The sequence below is a fragment of the Lissotriton helveticus genome, chromosome 6 (assembly GCF_964261635.1).
Source record: "Lissotriton helveticus chromosome 6, aLisHel1.1, whole genome shotgun sequence".
NCBI lineage: Eukaryota > Metazoa > Chordata > Amphibia > Caudata > Salamandridae > Lissotriton > Lissotriton helveticus.
In genome coordinates this window covers 949,622,573-949,638,783 of record NC_136067.1, presented here as the reverse complement: position 1 = coordinate 949,638,783, position 16,211 = coordinate 949,622,573, and the positions used below count along the sequence as shown (strand labels likewise).

General features: G+C 47.8%; 1 protein-coding gene across 1 annotated transcript in view; it reads right to left on the bottom strand.

The window, feature by feature from the left end:
- HEATR1 (HEAT repeat containing 1) overlaps positions 1 to 16,211 on the bottom strand; it is a 412,033-nt gene that overhangs the window by 212,979 nt on the left and 182,843 nt on the right. The window contains exon 17 of the mRNA XM_078648603.1: positions 10,109 to 10,306. Coding sequence (XP_078504729.1) covers positions 10,109 to 10,306 — 198 coding nt within the window. The remainder of the gene's footprint in view (positions 1 to 10,108; positions 10,307 to 16,211) is intronic.

Genomic DNA, 16,211 nt, shown 5'->3' with positions numbered 1-16,211 from the left:
AAGGCTCGAGGTCTCCTTCACGCTTCACTACTCACAGCGTATTTATTTTACATTAGAGACTCGTGCTGCTCTTTGCGCTCCACTGCACGCAGAATATTTACATTTGGTTGGCAGGCTCGTGTTTGTTGGCAAGTTCGTGTTTCTGTCAGCGCCCTGCCTTTTAGCTGATGCATTTTCACACGAAATGGCTTGTATGTCATGGGACACGCGCCTTTTGATTCCCATTTTTTTTCTTCCATGAGCCCAGAGGAGGTTAAAATATTCCCCTTTCCCTCTCTGTGTGCTGCCTTAATACACTGTGGCAAGAGAGGGTCTGGATTTTACATGCGGCTTTCTTTGTAATGCGATCCGAATACATTATGCTTTGTTTCATTTGCAACATGCACTGGCGAGCCATGGGCATGCTGCAGCTCTCGATTTATGTAACTGCTGCTTTCAAGCTTGTGAACAGAAGCTGCTCGGTTGCAAGGTAAATAATAATTCAACTCCCCACACACACACACCCCCCACACACACAACCCCCCCGACAAACACAACCCCCCCACACACCCAACCCCCCCACACACACGCAACCCCACACACACGCAACACCACACACACGCAACACCACTCACCCACGCAACGCCACTCACCCAAGCAACACCACTCACTCACGCAAAGCCACTCACATCCACGCAGTGCCACTTTCACCCACACAGCACCACTTTCAGACACGCAACGCCACTCACACCCACGCAAGCCCACTCACACCCACGCAAGCCCACTCACACCCACGCAAGCCCACTATCACCCACGCAACACCACACTCACCCACGCAACGCCACTCACCCAAGCAACATCACTCACACACGCAACGCAACTCACTCACGCAACACCACTCACACACGCAACGCCACTCATCCATGCAACGCCACTCATCCACGCAACACCACTCACACATGCAACGCCTCTCACCCACGCAACGCCACTCACTCACGCAAAGCCACTCACTCACGCAAAGCCACTCCCACCCACGCAGTGCCACTTTCACCCACACAGCACCACTTTCAGACACGCAACGCCACTCACACCCATGCAAGCCCACTATCACACACGCAATGCCACACTCACCCACGCAACGCCACTCACACACGCAACACAACTCACCCACGCAACGCCACTCACCCACGCAACGCCACTCATCCACGCAACGCCACTCATCCACGCAACGCCACTCATCCACGCAACGCCACTCATCCACGCAACGCCACTCATCCACGCAACGCCACTCATCCACGCAACGCCACTCATCCACGCAACGCCACTCATCCACGCAACGCCACTCATCCACGCAACGCCACTCATCCACGCAACGCCACTCATCCACGCAACGTCACTCATCCACTCAACGCCACTCATCCACGCAACGCCACTCACACATGCAACGTCACTCACCCACGCAACACCACTCACATGCAACGCCACTCACTCACGCAAATCCACTCACACCCACGCAGTGCCACTTTTACCCACACAGCACCACTTTCAGACACACAACGCCACTGACACCCACGCAAGCCCACTCTCACACACGCAACGCCACACTCACCCATGCAATGCCACTCACACACGCAACGCAACTCACACACGCAACGCCACTCACCCACGCACCACTCACCCACGCAACGCCACTCACCCACGCAACGCCACTCACCCACGCAACGCCACTCACCCACGCAACGCCACTCACCCACGCAACAACACTCACCCACGCAACAACACTCACCCACGCAACAACACTCACCCACGCAACAACACTCACCCACGCAACAACACTCACCCACGCAACGCCACTCACCCACGCAACGCCACTCACTCAAAGCCACTCACACCCACGCAGTGCCACTTTCACCCACACAGCACCACTTTCAGACACGCAACGCCACTCACACCCACGCAAGCCCACTATCACCCATGCAACGCCACACTCACCCACGCAATGCCACTCACACACGCAACGCAACTCACACACGCAACACCACTCACCCACGCAACGCCACTCACCCACGCAACACCACTCACCCACGCAACACCACTCACCCACGCAACACCACTCACCCACGCAACACCACTCACACATGCAACCCCACTCACCCACGCAACGCCACTCACTCACGCAAAACCACTCACGTTCACGCAGTGCCACTTTCACCCACACAGCACCACTTTCAGACACGCAAGGCCACTCACCCACGCAACGCCACTCACCCACGCAACGCAACTCACCCACGCAACGCCACTCACACAAAACAAAATCAACTCACATACGCAAGGCCATTCACCCACGCAACACCACTCACCCACGCAACGCCACTCACCCGCGCAACGCCACTCACACAAAACAAAATAACTTTGACATTTTACATATCCAAAACTCAAACTTATCTATTGCGAGACCTATTGCATTTCCAATGCTTGTTTTTTTCTTACAAACCTATCAATTCAAATACCAAGTTTCTTCAAAGAACCTAAAAACTCAGGCGGAAAGAGCACTACACATGGATGCCAGAACAACGATATTTAACTATATGGAGATAGTTAGAATAATCAAGAGGGGAAACCAACTGTTTGCGTCACTGGCAGACAATATAAAAGGAAACCAGTGACAAAGAAATACCATTTTTAAATGGATCACATACAATCAAAGTGTGTCTCACGATAGCAGGAATACATCTACGAACCAAACCAAGGACACACTCTACTTGTAAAAAAAGAGCAATGATAGCCTTTCATGTAAATATAACATTACAGGACATTTGCAGGGCAGCTACTATTTATCAGTGCACACTTTCACAATGCACTATTGCATAGTGTAGGAAGCTGGCTCTTTATATAGTGGACCAAAAAGAGATTCACTGTGCAAAGAGTCAAGGCAAGCCACAAAGGAATTACATGGGCTCAAATGACACCCCAAATGTTCTCTTTTGTGGTAGTGAGGGGGAGCAGTTGGGCATATCAGAGGGTAGTGCTAAGCATTTTTTGAACACACAAAGGCAGTAAGTGAGACACATTTGAAAAAGAAACCGGACACCAATTTATGAAAATAACACATACTTTTATATGAATTTCGATACCAAGATCATCGGAATCAGGTGAGTACTTTCAGAGTTATGAATTTTTAAAAATTTCAAAACTTGAGTGCAATTTTTGGGTGCAGTATTGTTATCCTATAAGAGAAAAACATGTACTGCATTCGGGCACTTAACAGTGACTTACGGAATGTTCTACGGGACTTAAGGTGAGTATGGGGCAAGGTCCGAGGCCACACTAAAAGGTCTCCTCAGGATGCTCTGGGGCGTCGGGGTGCAGTGGTGTTTTAAACCCGTCCGGTGTCCCATTCACTTCAATAGGGAAAAGTCCAGTTACAAAGAGGCTGCAAGCAGGGACTGGGAGGCCAGTTGAGGGGAACCTATAGGGGGGCTCGACCCTTGAGATGCTCGGGCACGTGTGGACACCTTTATTCCACTTCTCCTTCAGCTGTGGGGCTGAGGTGCAGTGGTGTCTTTTGGCATCACGTTCGGTGCTGGAGTCTCTATTGGTTGGAGGAGACCTGCAGAAAGAGGCTGCACGCAGCGACTGGAGGTCCAGTCTGGTTTGGCTTTTGTGGGTCTGGTACAACATTGGAACAGTCACCTCCCTTGGACTCAGGCTCTGGGGCACCGGTGCAGAGGTGCTTTGAGGTGTCGGTCGCCGTCTCACTCTTGTTTCCGCTGCAGAGGGTCAAACCTGACAGCTGGGCCACTCTCTGTAGTCCCTAGACGTGCAGGTCAGTTTTCCTCAGCGTTAGTGTCCGGACTAAACACAACAAGCCTTGACTGCTGCAAGGGGTCCAGTACCCTTCAGGTACTGGTACTGTGAAGCTCTGGTCAGTCCTGGTATCTGAACCCTTGAAGGGAGGACGGATCTGACCTGTAGGAACACTGCTACCGCTTGCTGGGCGGCTGCTTCGTCGGCAGTCCCCGCAGGCTAAAGTTCGGTGTACCGGGCATTGCTTCTTTGGTGACTGTGGCTTCAGGGGAGTAGCTCCTCTACTCCAAGGAGTTTCTTTGGCAATTAGCGAAGCAATGGCACAGCCCTCCGGGATTCTTGGAGTCTGCACAGTGGTAGGATGAGCCGGTATCTCCACGAGGGTCGGGTGCAGCAGGCAGAATGGACGCCAACTCAGTCGAACTCCTTGGTTCATCAGTCTTCTTCTTTGTCCATTTCTTTTTGTTCATCGAACTCTGAAGTCCTGTTAGCAGGGGGTCCCCTAAATACTTAATTTAGAGGTATTAAGGGGAGTGAGGGGTAGTAGCCAATGGGTTATTTACCCCAAAGCTCACTACACTCCCTAGATCACCACTTCCTTTAGGGAGTGGCATCACCCTGTCCCAGAGTCCCTAATTCCACCACACACATGATGGTGGAATTTCTAAATTGGTGTTCACTTCAGGCTTGTTCACCCTAGAGTTGTGTCCAGCCTGCAAGTTCAAACCGCCTCCTGCATAGCTAATTTTCCCGCCTGTCCTGAAGCCAGACAGGCTCAGGTCAGAGGGTGGCATCTCCTCTGTCTGAGTAAGCCTTTGGTTGAATATCAAAGGCAGCAGAGACCTTTGAAGCCTTCTGCCTTGATATGCTGATTTACCAACCTTCCTTGAGGGGGGAGGTGAGAATTCCTCTCTCCGTAGCAGGCATGGTTTCCTACCTCTGACAGTGCTGCTCTCAGCTCCTAGGAGGTCAGAAACAAGTGGTGGCAGGCTGAACAAGACCAGACAGCCTGCACACTAGAAGGCTAGTAGGGTACAGGAGGTAGCTCTAAGGTACCCTCTGGGTGCATGTATTAATAAATCCATCACTGGAATTAGTGTGGGTTTATTAATATCAGTGTTTGATACCAAACATGATAGGTTTCAGTGAAGCCATTAGGCAGCTGGGAAACTCATTTTGGTCATTGAATTAGCCACCACAGGGGCATATTTGCTCATGCAGATATGTCCTCACATATAACATAACGCCCCGGCTGTAGAGGTGACTTACAAATATTACATGCAGTGTTCGGGGACATGGCACAAATGTGTGTTATGTTGTGTTTTCAATTTTTAGAGCACCTTGTCATGCAGCCTGCAGTGGCAGTCTGTATGAGTTTGATGCTGGGTCCCTTAGAGTCGTACAAGATATGCCGCAGCTCTTAGCGACCCTCTTTTGGACCTATGCCTTAGGTTTCACTTACTAGGGATTACAGAGGTACTAAATGCCTGGTCACTTGATTATCAAGTGACCAGTTTTCTTGTTTTGGGGAAGGAACACTGTCACTTGGGACCTGGTTAGCAGGAACTTCAGTCAAAGTTGCATCAAATACCAGGCAAAAAGTGGGGAGACTTCTGCATCAAAAAAGCATTTACAATGCAATAGGTTTCGCATTTACGAGAGTTTGAGCTACTGGCATTGTAAATGACAATGCCTTTTATTTATGTGTTGTTTTTTAAACCGATAAATAAAAGGCATTGTTATTTACAATGCCAATAGCTTAAACTCTTGCCAACGCGAGACCTATTGCATTGCAAAAGCATTCGCTGCCCGTGCTATAAATTTGTTTTTAAAGGGTTAGGAGAGAGCATGTCCAGCCTGCTATTTGAGAAAATAGTGCTCAGAGGCTGCAATTAAAGCCTACAGAACAACAACACAAGTAAGAGGGGGTGTCGGCATGGGAGGTTACCAAATGAGACAAGGCGGTACTAAGGAGGAACTACTAAGCCTATTGACCAATGAACAGCCACAGTTTACAGTCGCAATGACGCAAGTCAATGAAAATCATGGTCGAGAGTGTGCGAAGCTCAAAGTCCCTACCTGAATACAGCATGCCTCGCAGAGCAACGCTGCCCAGTCTCGACCTAAACATACTGGAGTCCTAAATGGCACAAAGTGGACTGCCCGTCACTTGTTTCCACTATGAAAGTTACAGACGCCCAGAAGTGTAACCTTATGGATGTCGTCTTCTCAAATCGCACTTATAAATGCACACTCAGTGACAGCCAACTGTGTTGGTCTGGAATTCTGAAGCAAAATCTGAAATTGGTGCTTGAGACTTCACACTGGAGAAACAGAGCTAACCTCCAAGCATCCTTTCTTTGCGATCAGGAGGTTGCATATCTACTAGAGTGCTCACTTGCAAGCAGCATCACCTTATGAAACAGGTTACATGTCCTTTCACTCACTGATTAAATAGCACACTATTTAAATAGGGAAAATAAAAAGTTAGCAATTGAAACAAGCATTGGCAAAGCCAACAGGTCTGGCATTGACCGTCAGCTTGCTACAAGCAGTAAGAATAAGCCAACAATCAGAACTCAGTGAGCTGTCATCGGGAGTGCTAATAAATTAAGAGAATGTAACATGAAGAAAGGAAAATGTTACTTACCCTGTGGGCATCTATTTGTGGCATGTAGTGCTGCAGATTCACATTAGCGCAAATGTTCTAACTGGGTAATAGGTTTGTGAGCAATAAAGCAATTACCCATGGCTGGGGCGGACATGTCCTCTAACTAAACTCCAACCAGCAGCTTATGGCAAAGGACATCTCGGCCCTATTGACTACAATTAGCCCTGCTAAACTCTAATACCCAACTAGCACGTTGTGGTGATTTATTAAGTCTCATTTGCATGAAATGTGGTTTAACAAATGTTGACGTTCCTTTCAAACACTTTGGGGGTAAACAAACCTTGAAACAGTGCTGCGAATGAAAGCTGCCCCTCGCCGCAGAACTGAGCAGGCATCTCTCACGGGCCGTCCCCAGCAGTGGTTTGTGTCTATACAAAAAACGCAATTACAAGCAGGCAACGCATGTCTTTCAAAGCTGACAAAGCGTTTTGACGCCTCAAGGGATAGTAAGCGTTGTATCAAGAGAATAGTGTATTAAAGAGATGTAAAAAAGCTGTGCGTGTGCCTAGGATTGCTATAAAAAATCTTACGTGTGGTGGCATAGCCCTGCGTGTGATAAAAAAGGAGGAAAGAGCATTTGAGTGTGATAAGGAGACGTAAAAAGCTGGGCTTGTGGCTAATTGTACTGAATAAATGATTGAGTCGGTGCAAAGTGTGTAAGAGAGGTCTACGACTGAAAAAGAGTAGTGAAGAATTTATTAGGGGACGTAAAGGGCCGTGCGACGAACACTGAAGAAATACTCCCCTGGGGTGCTGCCCGGTGTGTAAGAGAGCACTGCGTGTTTCTGGGATTAGTGAAGAACTAGCAAGTGTGGTACAGAGTTATAAAAAGCCCTGAGTGTGACAGAGTACCAAAGAAAGGCTGGAGTGTGGGATGGGAGTGTAACCCTAAGTATGGTAAAGCTGTGAGAGGGAGTAGGTGTAACTTTACCCATGCGTGATGTGGGCACGCTGGTAAAATAATCCAGTATGTTGTAATATCACAAATACGGTAACGAGTACCAGAGGGAGCCCTGCAAATAATGAAGGGGGGGGGTCATGTTTGTGTAATGAGGGCACTGGAGCGGTAAGAACGTGTTTGTGATAACACAGCAACTGAGCTAAAAGGGTCCTGTCTGTGATGTTGCAGGATACACAGAGTCTGGAATGTGGTAAAGCGAGGTACCGACCCCTTCTTATGGTAAAGAGCCCTGTGTGCGTGGTAAAGTGAGCCAGGCCTGTGGCAATGAAAGGGAGACTAGAGAGCCCGGAGTCTGGTAAAGCGAGAGGTGAACGAGGGTAAAGTGTCTGTAGGTAGAAGGGACCCAGAGTGTAGCAAAGACAGGTGTGGAGCTATGTGTGAGGTAAAGAGAGGCCACCTGTGGTAAAAAAGAGCAAAGTGCCCTCGCAAGCGGTAAAGAGGGGCACGCGTGTGGTAAACACGGTAAAGGCACGGCGAGCGGTAAGGAGGGACGCAACTGTGGTAAAGAAGGGAAAGACCCTGCGCGCGGTAAAGGCGCAGAGCCCCGTGAACGGTTAAAGTGTGGCAAGTATAGGGAGCTCGTGTGTGGTACAGTGCACCAAGGCCCAGTGCATAGGGTCCATTGATATCCTGGTAATACACCTCGAACAATAGTGAAACAGGCCATTTTCTTGCTGGCAACTTTGCTAAGGTACTAGGTAAAGTAGGAAATAAAATACACAGTGAACCCCGTGTGAAGTAAAGACATGTAGGGACCCGTGGGAGGTAATACATTTTATAGTGAATCCAGTGTTTAGAGGAGAAATCTACAGAGCCCTGCGAGCAGTAAGTGGGGCCCGTGTATGGTGAAGTCAAGGTGTGCGTGGTACGGGGGCCCACTGTGTGGCAATAAAATGTACAGTAAGTCCTGTGTTTGGTGAAGGGGGTAGCGAGCCCTGTGAGCGGTAAAGCGCAGCCCGTGTGAGGTGAAGGGAGGCTGGCCTGTTTCCAGGGCTGTGCATGGGGCTGCAAAGCGTGGGTTAAGAAGGCGTTTGCCGCCCCAGCGCACCACAAAGCTCACCTCTCCGGGCACCTTCCAGGTCATTTAGTGGGGATGGACTGGGGCTCCCGCAGCTCCCCTCCAACAGGGGCAGACGGGGCAAGCGCTCCTCAGATGGCCAAGGTGGCGGCTCGGCCAAAACGTGCGTTCAGGACAGGAACGTGTAGCCCTGGCCACAAAGTAATAACTGAGAGGAATTTAGACCCAACGCGGTGTAGCCGCAGGAACGCAAGTGCAGCTCACAGGGAGGGACTCTGCAAACAGAAATGAGGAGTTTGTCAGGGCGCAAAATAAATAAGTAATGCAACTTTAGTAAACAGGCTTCAGCAGCTACAAAACAAGAAAGTGCACACTAACCTTAACTCCACGGGCAACCATTCAACGGCCTGGGGTAAAATCAGCGCCTTGACGCTGGCTCCCAGTGCCCTGTACTCAGCAGTAAATGCCGCAGTGTCTGTTGTCTTCATAACAAGCCCAGAGGTGCCCTGGGTGAACCGGTGACCGGCCAACATGCATACAAACGTGTGGTACACGAATGTGCATGAGAGCACGCGGCCTCATTCATGTCCACAGAGTGCACGCTGGGAAATAAAGGGAGGAAGGATGAAGGCGATCGCGAAACTGAAAGCGATCGCTTTTGGGAAAAACAAAGCCACGAGTGGTGCGCGCACACGCCATATGGTTTCAATTATCGCACCCGCGTCTGGGCACGATAATTGAAACCATATGGCAGGAATGAGAGTAATAGACACCAATAGGCCATGGGCAGAGCAATGCGCCCGCCTTTGGCCTATTGTGTGCTATTTTAAAAATGAACACGCAGGTAAAGGCCAATAGCAGGCCACAGAAGTAAAAACACACGCACCAGCGTGTGGAATTCCAGGGGTCATTTCTGAACCACGGACAAACGCACTCTCGCCTGCGCGAGCACTTCCTTCACATAGACATACAAATGAACAAGGAAACCCAAGTGGGTCAAACAGTATTAAACCATGTATTTACAAGTTTAAAATCATCTTTAACCCAACTACAAGGATAAGAAAATGCTATAAAAAAAAAATGAATGCACAGCATGTGAATCCAGAAAAGATTCACACAGCAAAACTAAATGGTTTCTTACCTGCAGTAAAAGTTTTGTAGCTAGCAAAATTTCTCGAGTCACATGCAGCCCCACCCACCTCTCTAGAAGATGAAGGAGCAATAATAAAAAATTAAAAAGAATCTGAAGATGGCGACCACATGTGAAAGCTTCCGGGGAGGTTGTATGACATAAAGAGAGGCTGGATTAAGCACCAAATGGTGGGACAGTCTTGGCCCAAAAAAACAACGAAAAAAAACACACACAGGAAGGACTACTAGTATAAAGGAGAATTCTGGACCCAACCACTAGAGGACGAATAATCCACAGCATCTGAATGCTGAAAATTCTTCAAGCTGCAAAACTACTCCTACAAGTACGAAACCATTTCAATATGGACCTTGATCATGTCACATAACCTGACTTCAAATAGGGCTCTCTTTCCTTTCTCCACAGGGACAGCACAAAGGAAGCCATCTTTACCGCAGAAGCAGGGCAAAGTTTAGAGAACGTAAAAGAATAGTAGCAAAAGAAAATAGAATCCAAAAAAATTTAAGACACAAGTGGAATTACCTCAGCTGAATCGACAGTTTCCAGCTTTTTGACTTTCCGTTCCAGTAGACTGAAAATTCTCTGCACAGCTTGCGAATGACTGGCTTCAGAAAAGGCACTGCTGCAGCCTTGGACAAGAGTTTGGCACACTACTTGAAATGCTAGTTTTTGCTGTATGCCTCTTTCCTGGTTATCAGCAATCTGTATTAGGTCCTCAACCTCCAAAACGACAAGACAAAAAGTAGAAGTTATACTTCTGTATGCATCATCATGGACTCAAATTGGTTCAAACATTATACAATTGTAGAATTTGCCAAAATCTGCAGCATTAAGAAAGCAGTAGTAGCTAAAAAATCTAAAATAGTAATAACATTTACGTTCCGCTTACTACCCTGGCGAGGCATGGAAGCGCTTTGGGTTCTCGAGTAAACTGTAACTCGATGCAAAGTTAGTGAAAGTAAGTTGGGGATTTAGATTGTCTAATTCTTTTAGGTAAGTAAAGTGACTAGGTTACTTTTAGTGTTCTTGCGTTTGATAGTTAGTGAACAACTTGAGTCAAATGTTAGTTGGCTGGACAAAACAAATTAAGAGAAGCTAGAAATGTTGTTAATAAAATGTCCATTGAAGGCTTCAAAGCATTAGGAGTGTCGCAATTGAGAGAAAACAAAGGTTTGGACAAAGACCTGGGAGTGCAAGGAAAAGGTGGGTGGCAGAAAACTGGTGTGGTTCATAGTGTGAATTTTATAAAATATTATATAGTACACACACAAAGTCACATATGTTTTAACCAGTTTTCAGAAGGTTATATGGTTCTCGCTAGTCCCTTATCTTAGCTTGTAGAGAAGTTATACAGTTTTGGCTGTTTGTACAGAGGATATTTCACCAACATTTGTTGTTCTTCCAAGCTGGAATTATCAGAAGAGGTTCTGATCTAGAGCATAGGTACCTTGGTCGGATGTATATAGAGACTTTGGTCAGTATTGCCTTGTGGGTGATACATAACTTGAAAGTGGATCTTCTAGTAATTGAAGGGCCTTCAAGGAGGGTGATATATGGGCTTGTGCATTTACATGTAGGAGTAGTATGGCAGAAGAGGCTTGGATTCTCTCATGTCCTCATGATTGGTAAAGGTGAGCCTTGATATATGCCATTAGCATATTCAAACTTCGACAGGATATGGGATATTGCGGCTTCAACCTTATGAGGGAATCCTAGGTATGGAACGATGCGTCAAAGTGTTTTCACAGTTAAAAAAAAAGAAAAGAAAGGTGATTGCATAGTTTATCCATGTGAGCATTTACAGGTAGTCTGAAGTCCATGGTAATTTCAAGGTTTCATACCGCCTTAGATATTCTTGTTGAAGGGCCTAGAAAGTCTGCCAAGGTGAAGAGAGGACCTGCCTTGTGCTCTCTGTTTAAACAGTTGTAAGATTGGCTTACACCTAATTGGCACATTTAAAATACCTGTAAGTCAATAGTAAAGTGGCACTACCTGTACCCAAGGCCTGTAAATTAAATGCTACTAGTGGGCCTGCAGCACTGATTGTGTCACCCACTTAAGTAGCCCTTTAAACATGCATCAGGCCAGCCATTACTGCCTGTGTGTGTGTGCAGTTTTAAACTGCCATTTCAACCTGGCAAAATAAACCTTTTGCCCGGCTCAAACATTCCTTTTTAATACATATAAGTCAAGCCGATAGATGGTTCTGGACAGCTAAGAGGGCAGAGTACAGTATATTTAAAATGTTGGACATATACTTTTAAGTTATACATTGCAGCGAAAAACGACTTTAGAAGTTTTTCACTGCTGCAAGGCCTACCTCTCCCATTGGATAACACTAGAGTTACCTTGTTAGATTTTATATGAGTAATTTGCAAATATGAAGAGGTAAACAGTCCATGTTTGGGCTCTTTGGAATTGTAATGAAAACCCCTAACTAATGGGGAATTCGGATTTTAAATTACAATTCTCAAAATGGCTAAGGCAGGAAAATGCCAACTTTAAGAAAGTTGGCATTTTCCTGCCTTAGCCATTTGGTGCCTGCAGCCTGTCTCTGGGTCACATGACTGGGTGTAGGTGACCGTTGGGCTTTGTGTATTCCTTATAGACAGCCACACACAATGGGAAGCTTAGGTGTGCCTGGATGGGCCATCACTGGCAGGATGGGAGAAGGAGCTGGACCCAGCCTCACTTACACTTGAATAGGGTGTGTTCTGCCGCAACTCAAACAGATACATACCCCTGTTAGTCTGGAGCCAGGGGAGGGAGGGTATCTGTGCACTTCAAAGGCCTATCTCTAAAAGCTTCTCACAACTTCAAAGGCACAACTGGGTATATATACTTGACCTCAGACACTACCTCTTCAGTGTACTTCTGGACCTGTGGGTACTCTGTCAAGAAGGACTGCTGTGCTGCTGAAAGGACTACCACTCAGCCGGAACTGCTGCCCTGCTGTGCTGCCCTGTTGCCTGGGTGAGAAGGACTAGACCTGCATCTCTTGAACCCAGATCCCAGAGTGACTCCAAGGGCTAGTTGGCTGGAATCCTTATTAGAAGCCTCACGGACACAACAGGTGTCCAACAACTGTTCCCCTGCACCTGGACTGTGCCATCTGCCCTGCCAACTTGTGCCACCCCAGTCATGGATCCTTGGAATGGGGCTTAAGGTGCTCTGTCAGCCTCTGTGGATCCAGCAGAACAGGCATCTCCTCTGCTGTGTGGAGCAAACCGGAGAACAACCGACACATTGCCTCTGCTGCATGGATTTGACCAGTTGCAAAAACTTGCATCACATCCCATCTGAACTGCTGCTGGGCGACGCATCCTTGACACAGTACTTTGTAATCCTCGAAGTCAGCCTCGACAATGACGCTGGATTCCACATCGCATCCTCGCAGCTCCTCGGAACAGATGCACAGCTTCGACTGTGCGATGCATCCTCTACACCGGCGTTCGCAACGCAAGCCCTCGTCGATGGGATCCTCAATGATGACACAGGATCTTGCACTGCAGCCTTGCAGTATCTCAGAACCATCGCATCGCTTTAACTGCATGATGCATCCCTGATGCGGATCCTTGCAATGTTCTACAAATCAGGATCCAAGGTACTCTGTTTAGCAGACCTAACTGGGTCCCTGTAGGCAGCCTGCGCTCCGTCGTGGTCAGCCTGAACTTTGATTTTGTCCTGGTCCACCGCGACCAGATATCCACAGTTGGAGCTGTGTGGCACTATTTTGCAATACAATTTTTAAAATTGCCTATCTCCGGTTTCACTGATTATTTTTTGACATTTTGGTCTTGTTCTATTTATTAAAGAAAGTTCTATTTTCCTAACTTGGTGGTGGATCATTTTTGTCAGGCGTTTGCACTTTATTACGGTTTGAAGTATTGCATACCTACTTTACACATTGCCTCTAAGTTAAGCCAGACTGCTCAGTACCAAGTTACCAGAGGGTTAAGCACAGGTTAATTTAGGGTTGGCGTGTGCCTCCCCCTGACAAGCATTGTGGTTGCTAATTGACCAGGGCTCACATCTCAGTTAGGGAAGCCCAGGACACCGGCTTCTTGCAGCTGTTCACGGAGGAGGACGCTGTCCCCCCTTGTTCTTCGTGACCGTTTTTGGCGCCCGCCGAGTCCCGGCGAAGCCAGCGCTGTGACGATCCCAGTTTTACTAGTATTGCTCATACAGGAGCAGTTTGGCTATTTTGACGTTGACTAGAGACGTGATATTGGTGGAGCGCTTTCTGCCGGTAGTCCTCGGCCTATCCGGGCCCCCTTAAATCCTCATTTGGAATCATTCTTTAAGATTTTCCCGAATTTAGGCACCTTCATTCTGGACCTCCTTTTTTATGTTTCACCATTAAGTTATCCATGACCGACATTCAATACTGCTTCTTGCCTGCTTAGGAACCATTGAGGACCCGCGTGTTTCTGGACCACTACTTTTATGGAGCTGCTGTTTTTAACCGCATCGATGCGGTGCATTTTCCCGCTGTACGCGGCAATTTGAAAATTACCGCGTTACATGACGAGCTCAGCTCGTCATGAGCGTACGGCAGGTTACGCTCATGACGAGCTGAGCTAGTCATCAGCCCGGAAGGGGTTAAGGAAGGCATATTTGGCACCCAGTCCGTGTCAGTATCTACTTTCCCCTCCCCACCCTAGTGCTCCCCCCAGGTCTCAAAGTTACCAGTGCCCTGATGAAGGTGACGGCTACTTGTTAGCCCAACACCAAAACGTGCATCGGCACCGTGTAAGACAGAAACCATTGGGCGACATACTGTTGAGAGCACCATTTGGATGCACTGCTGCCTTCCCTCTATCTGTATTTGGTTTCTGACTTTTATATATATTCTTTGTACTTGTACATAATCGGTTTTACTTGACATTTGTGAGAATGTGGAGTGTATGAATGGCAAGATTGTTGGAAGTATATGTTCATGTTTTTGCTCTATGTTGTTTGTTCTATTTTACAGAGCTCTATTGTGTGGATAGGGAAATTTAGCTTGTTGGCCTAAATACTCTTATGATTTCAGGCTTATTTGTTTTGTACGCCTATTGTATATTCGGTATATTGCCTCCTTTTTTGCTCCATTGTTCACAAGAAGAAATTCAAAAGATTTATCATTATTACTGAACAATAAAATCCTTTTGTATTGTATCCTTATTTGGATTATGTTATTATTTCCAAATCCTCCGTTATCTGATATCTTGTTTATCTATGTATGTTGGTAAATTGGCTATGTATCCGTTTCTCCCCTGAACAAAGTGAATTCCTCCTTTTATCCATTAGAGACGCAATCACGCTCTACTAGTATCTTGTGGCAGGCGACACCTTCCTCTCTTGCTCTTGAGGGTGGACTATTCTTCACATCTGTTTTCCAACAAAGTGTTTTCTTACAATGACTTATACATTCAGTTTTATCTATGAAGGTGCATTTTGTCACAAGAGTTCTTCGATTAGTGCCAGATCCGTTAAAGCATTGCAATTTGTCATTTCATCCTTTTTAGGTTTCGCTGGAGGGCGGAGCTCTTAGCTCCGCCTCCAGAGAAATCTCTTGATTTCAGTAAGGACTCTGGAATACGCCCCCCTGTCCCATTGGCTAGCTCCATAAATGGAGGCTAGCCATTGGAACAGAGATCTGTCCGTCAAGGCCGGACCAGATTCGGGGGCGTTCCCGAGATTTTTTCCCAGGGCGGAGTTACGTTTTTTCCCGTTCCCTCCCCTTTCACTGAAAGTCTGTCCATTCCCGCCCCCTCCGTGTGCCTTTCCGCCCCCCCTCGCTGTCCTGTGCACGTTTCCCGCCGTCCGTGTCCTCTCCCGCCCCCTCCCGCCGTCCGTGTCCACTCCCGCCCCCTCCCGCCGTCCGTGTCCACTCCCGCCCCCTCCCGCCGTCCTTGTCCTCTCCCGCCCTCTCCCGCCCCCTCCCGCCGTCCGTGTCCTCTCCCGCCCCCTGTGTCCTCGTAGGTGCTTGTTCCTGAAAAGTCTCCATATGACGTTGCTGGTCTTTGAAATGCCCGTCCGTGTCCACTCCCGCCCCCTCCCGCCGTCCGTGTCCACTCCCGCCCCCTCCTGCCGTCCTTGTCCTCTCCCGCCCTCTCCCGCCCCCTCCCGCCGTCCGTGTCCTCTCCCGCCCCCTGTGTCCTCGTAGGTGCTTGTTCCTGAAAAGTCTCCATATGACGTTGCTGGTCTTTGAAAATATCCCCAGATGGCATTGGAGAGGCACATGAGGATTCCCGAATGGCACTAAATGGTCAGATCTTCATCGGCATGGTGTCCTCTCAATATCAAGTCAGACTGGATATTGTTCGCCTCATTGACGCGCCGGTCAATGCCTGCATTCGGTTTGTGTATTTCTCTATGGAGGACGAACTGAAGAGTAAAGTGAGCAGTTTCCTCTTTGTACCCGCTCAATGGATAAATATGAAATTGTATCCTGCATTTCTGTTTTGTCTCATGTAAGAACCATGTCATGTTTTTGTATCTCCTATGTGCATTACACTGCAAGAGCCCTATATGCATTTCTCTCTCCTGTGTACATGGCTGCGTAGTAGCACCCTTCCCTTCTTTCTTGTGTTGTCATGTGTGCATCTCTGCATGTGAGCAGTATATTCTGCTCTCTTTT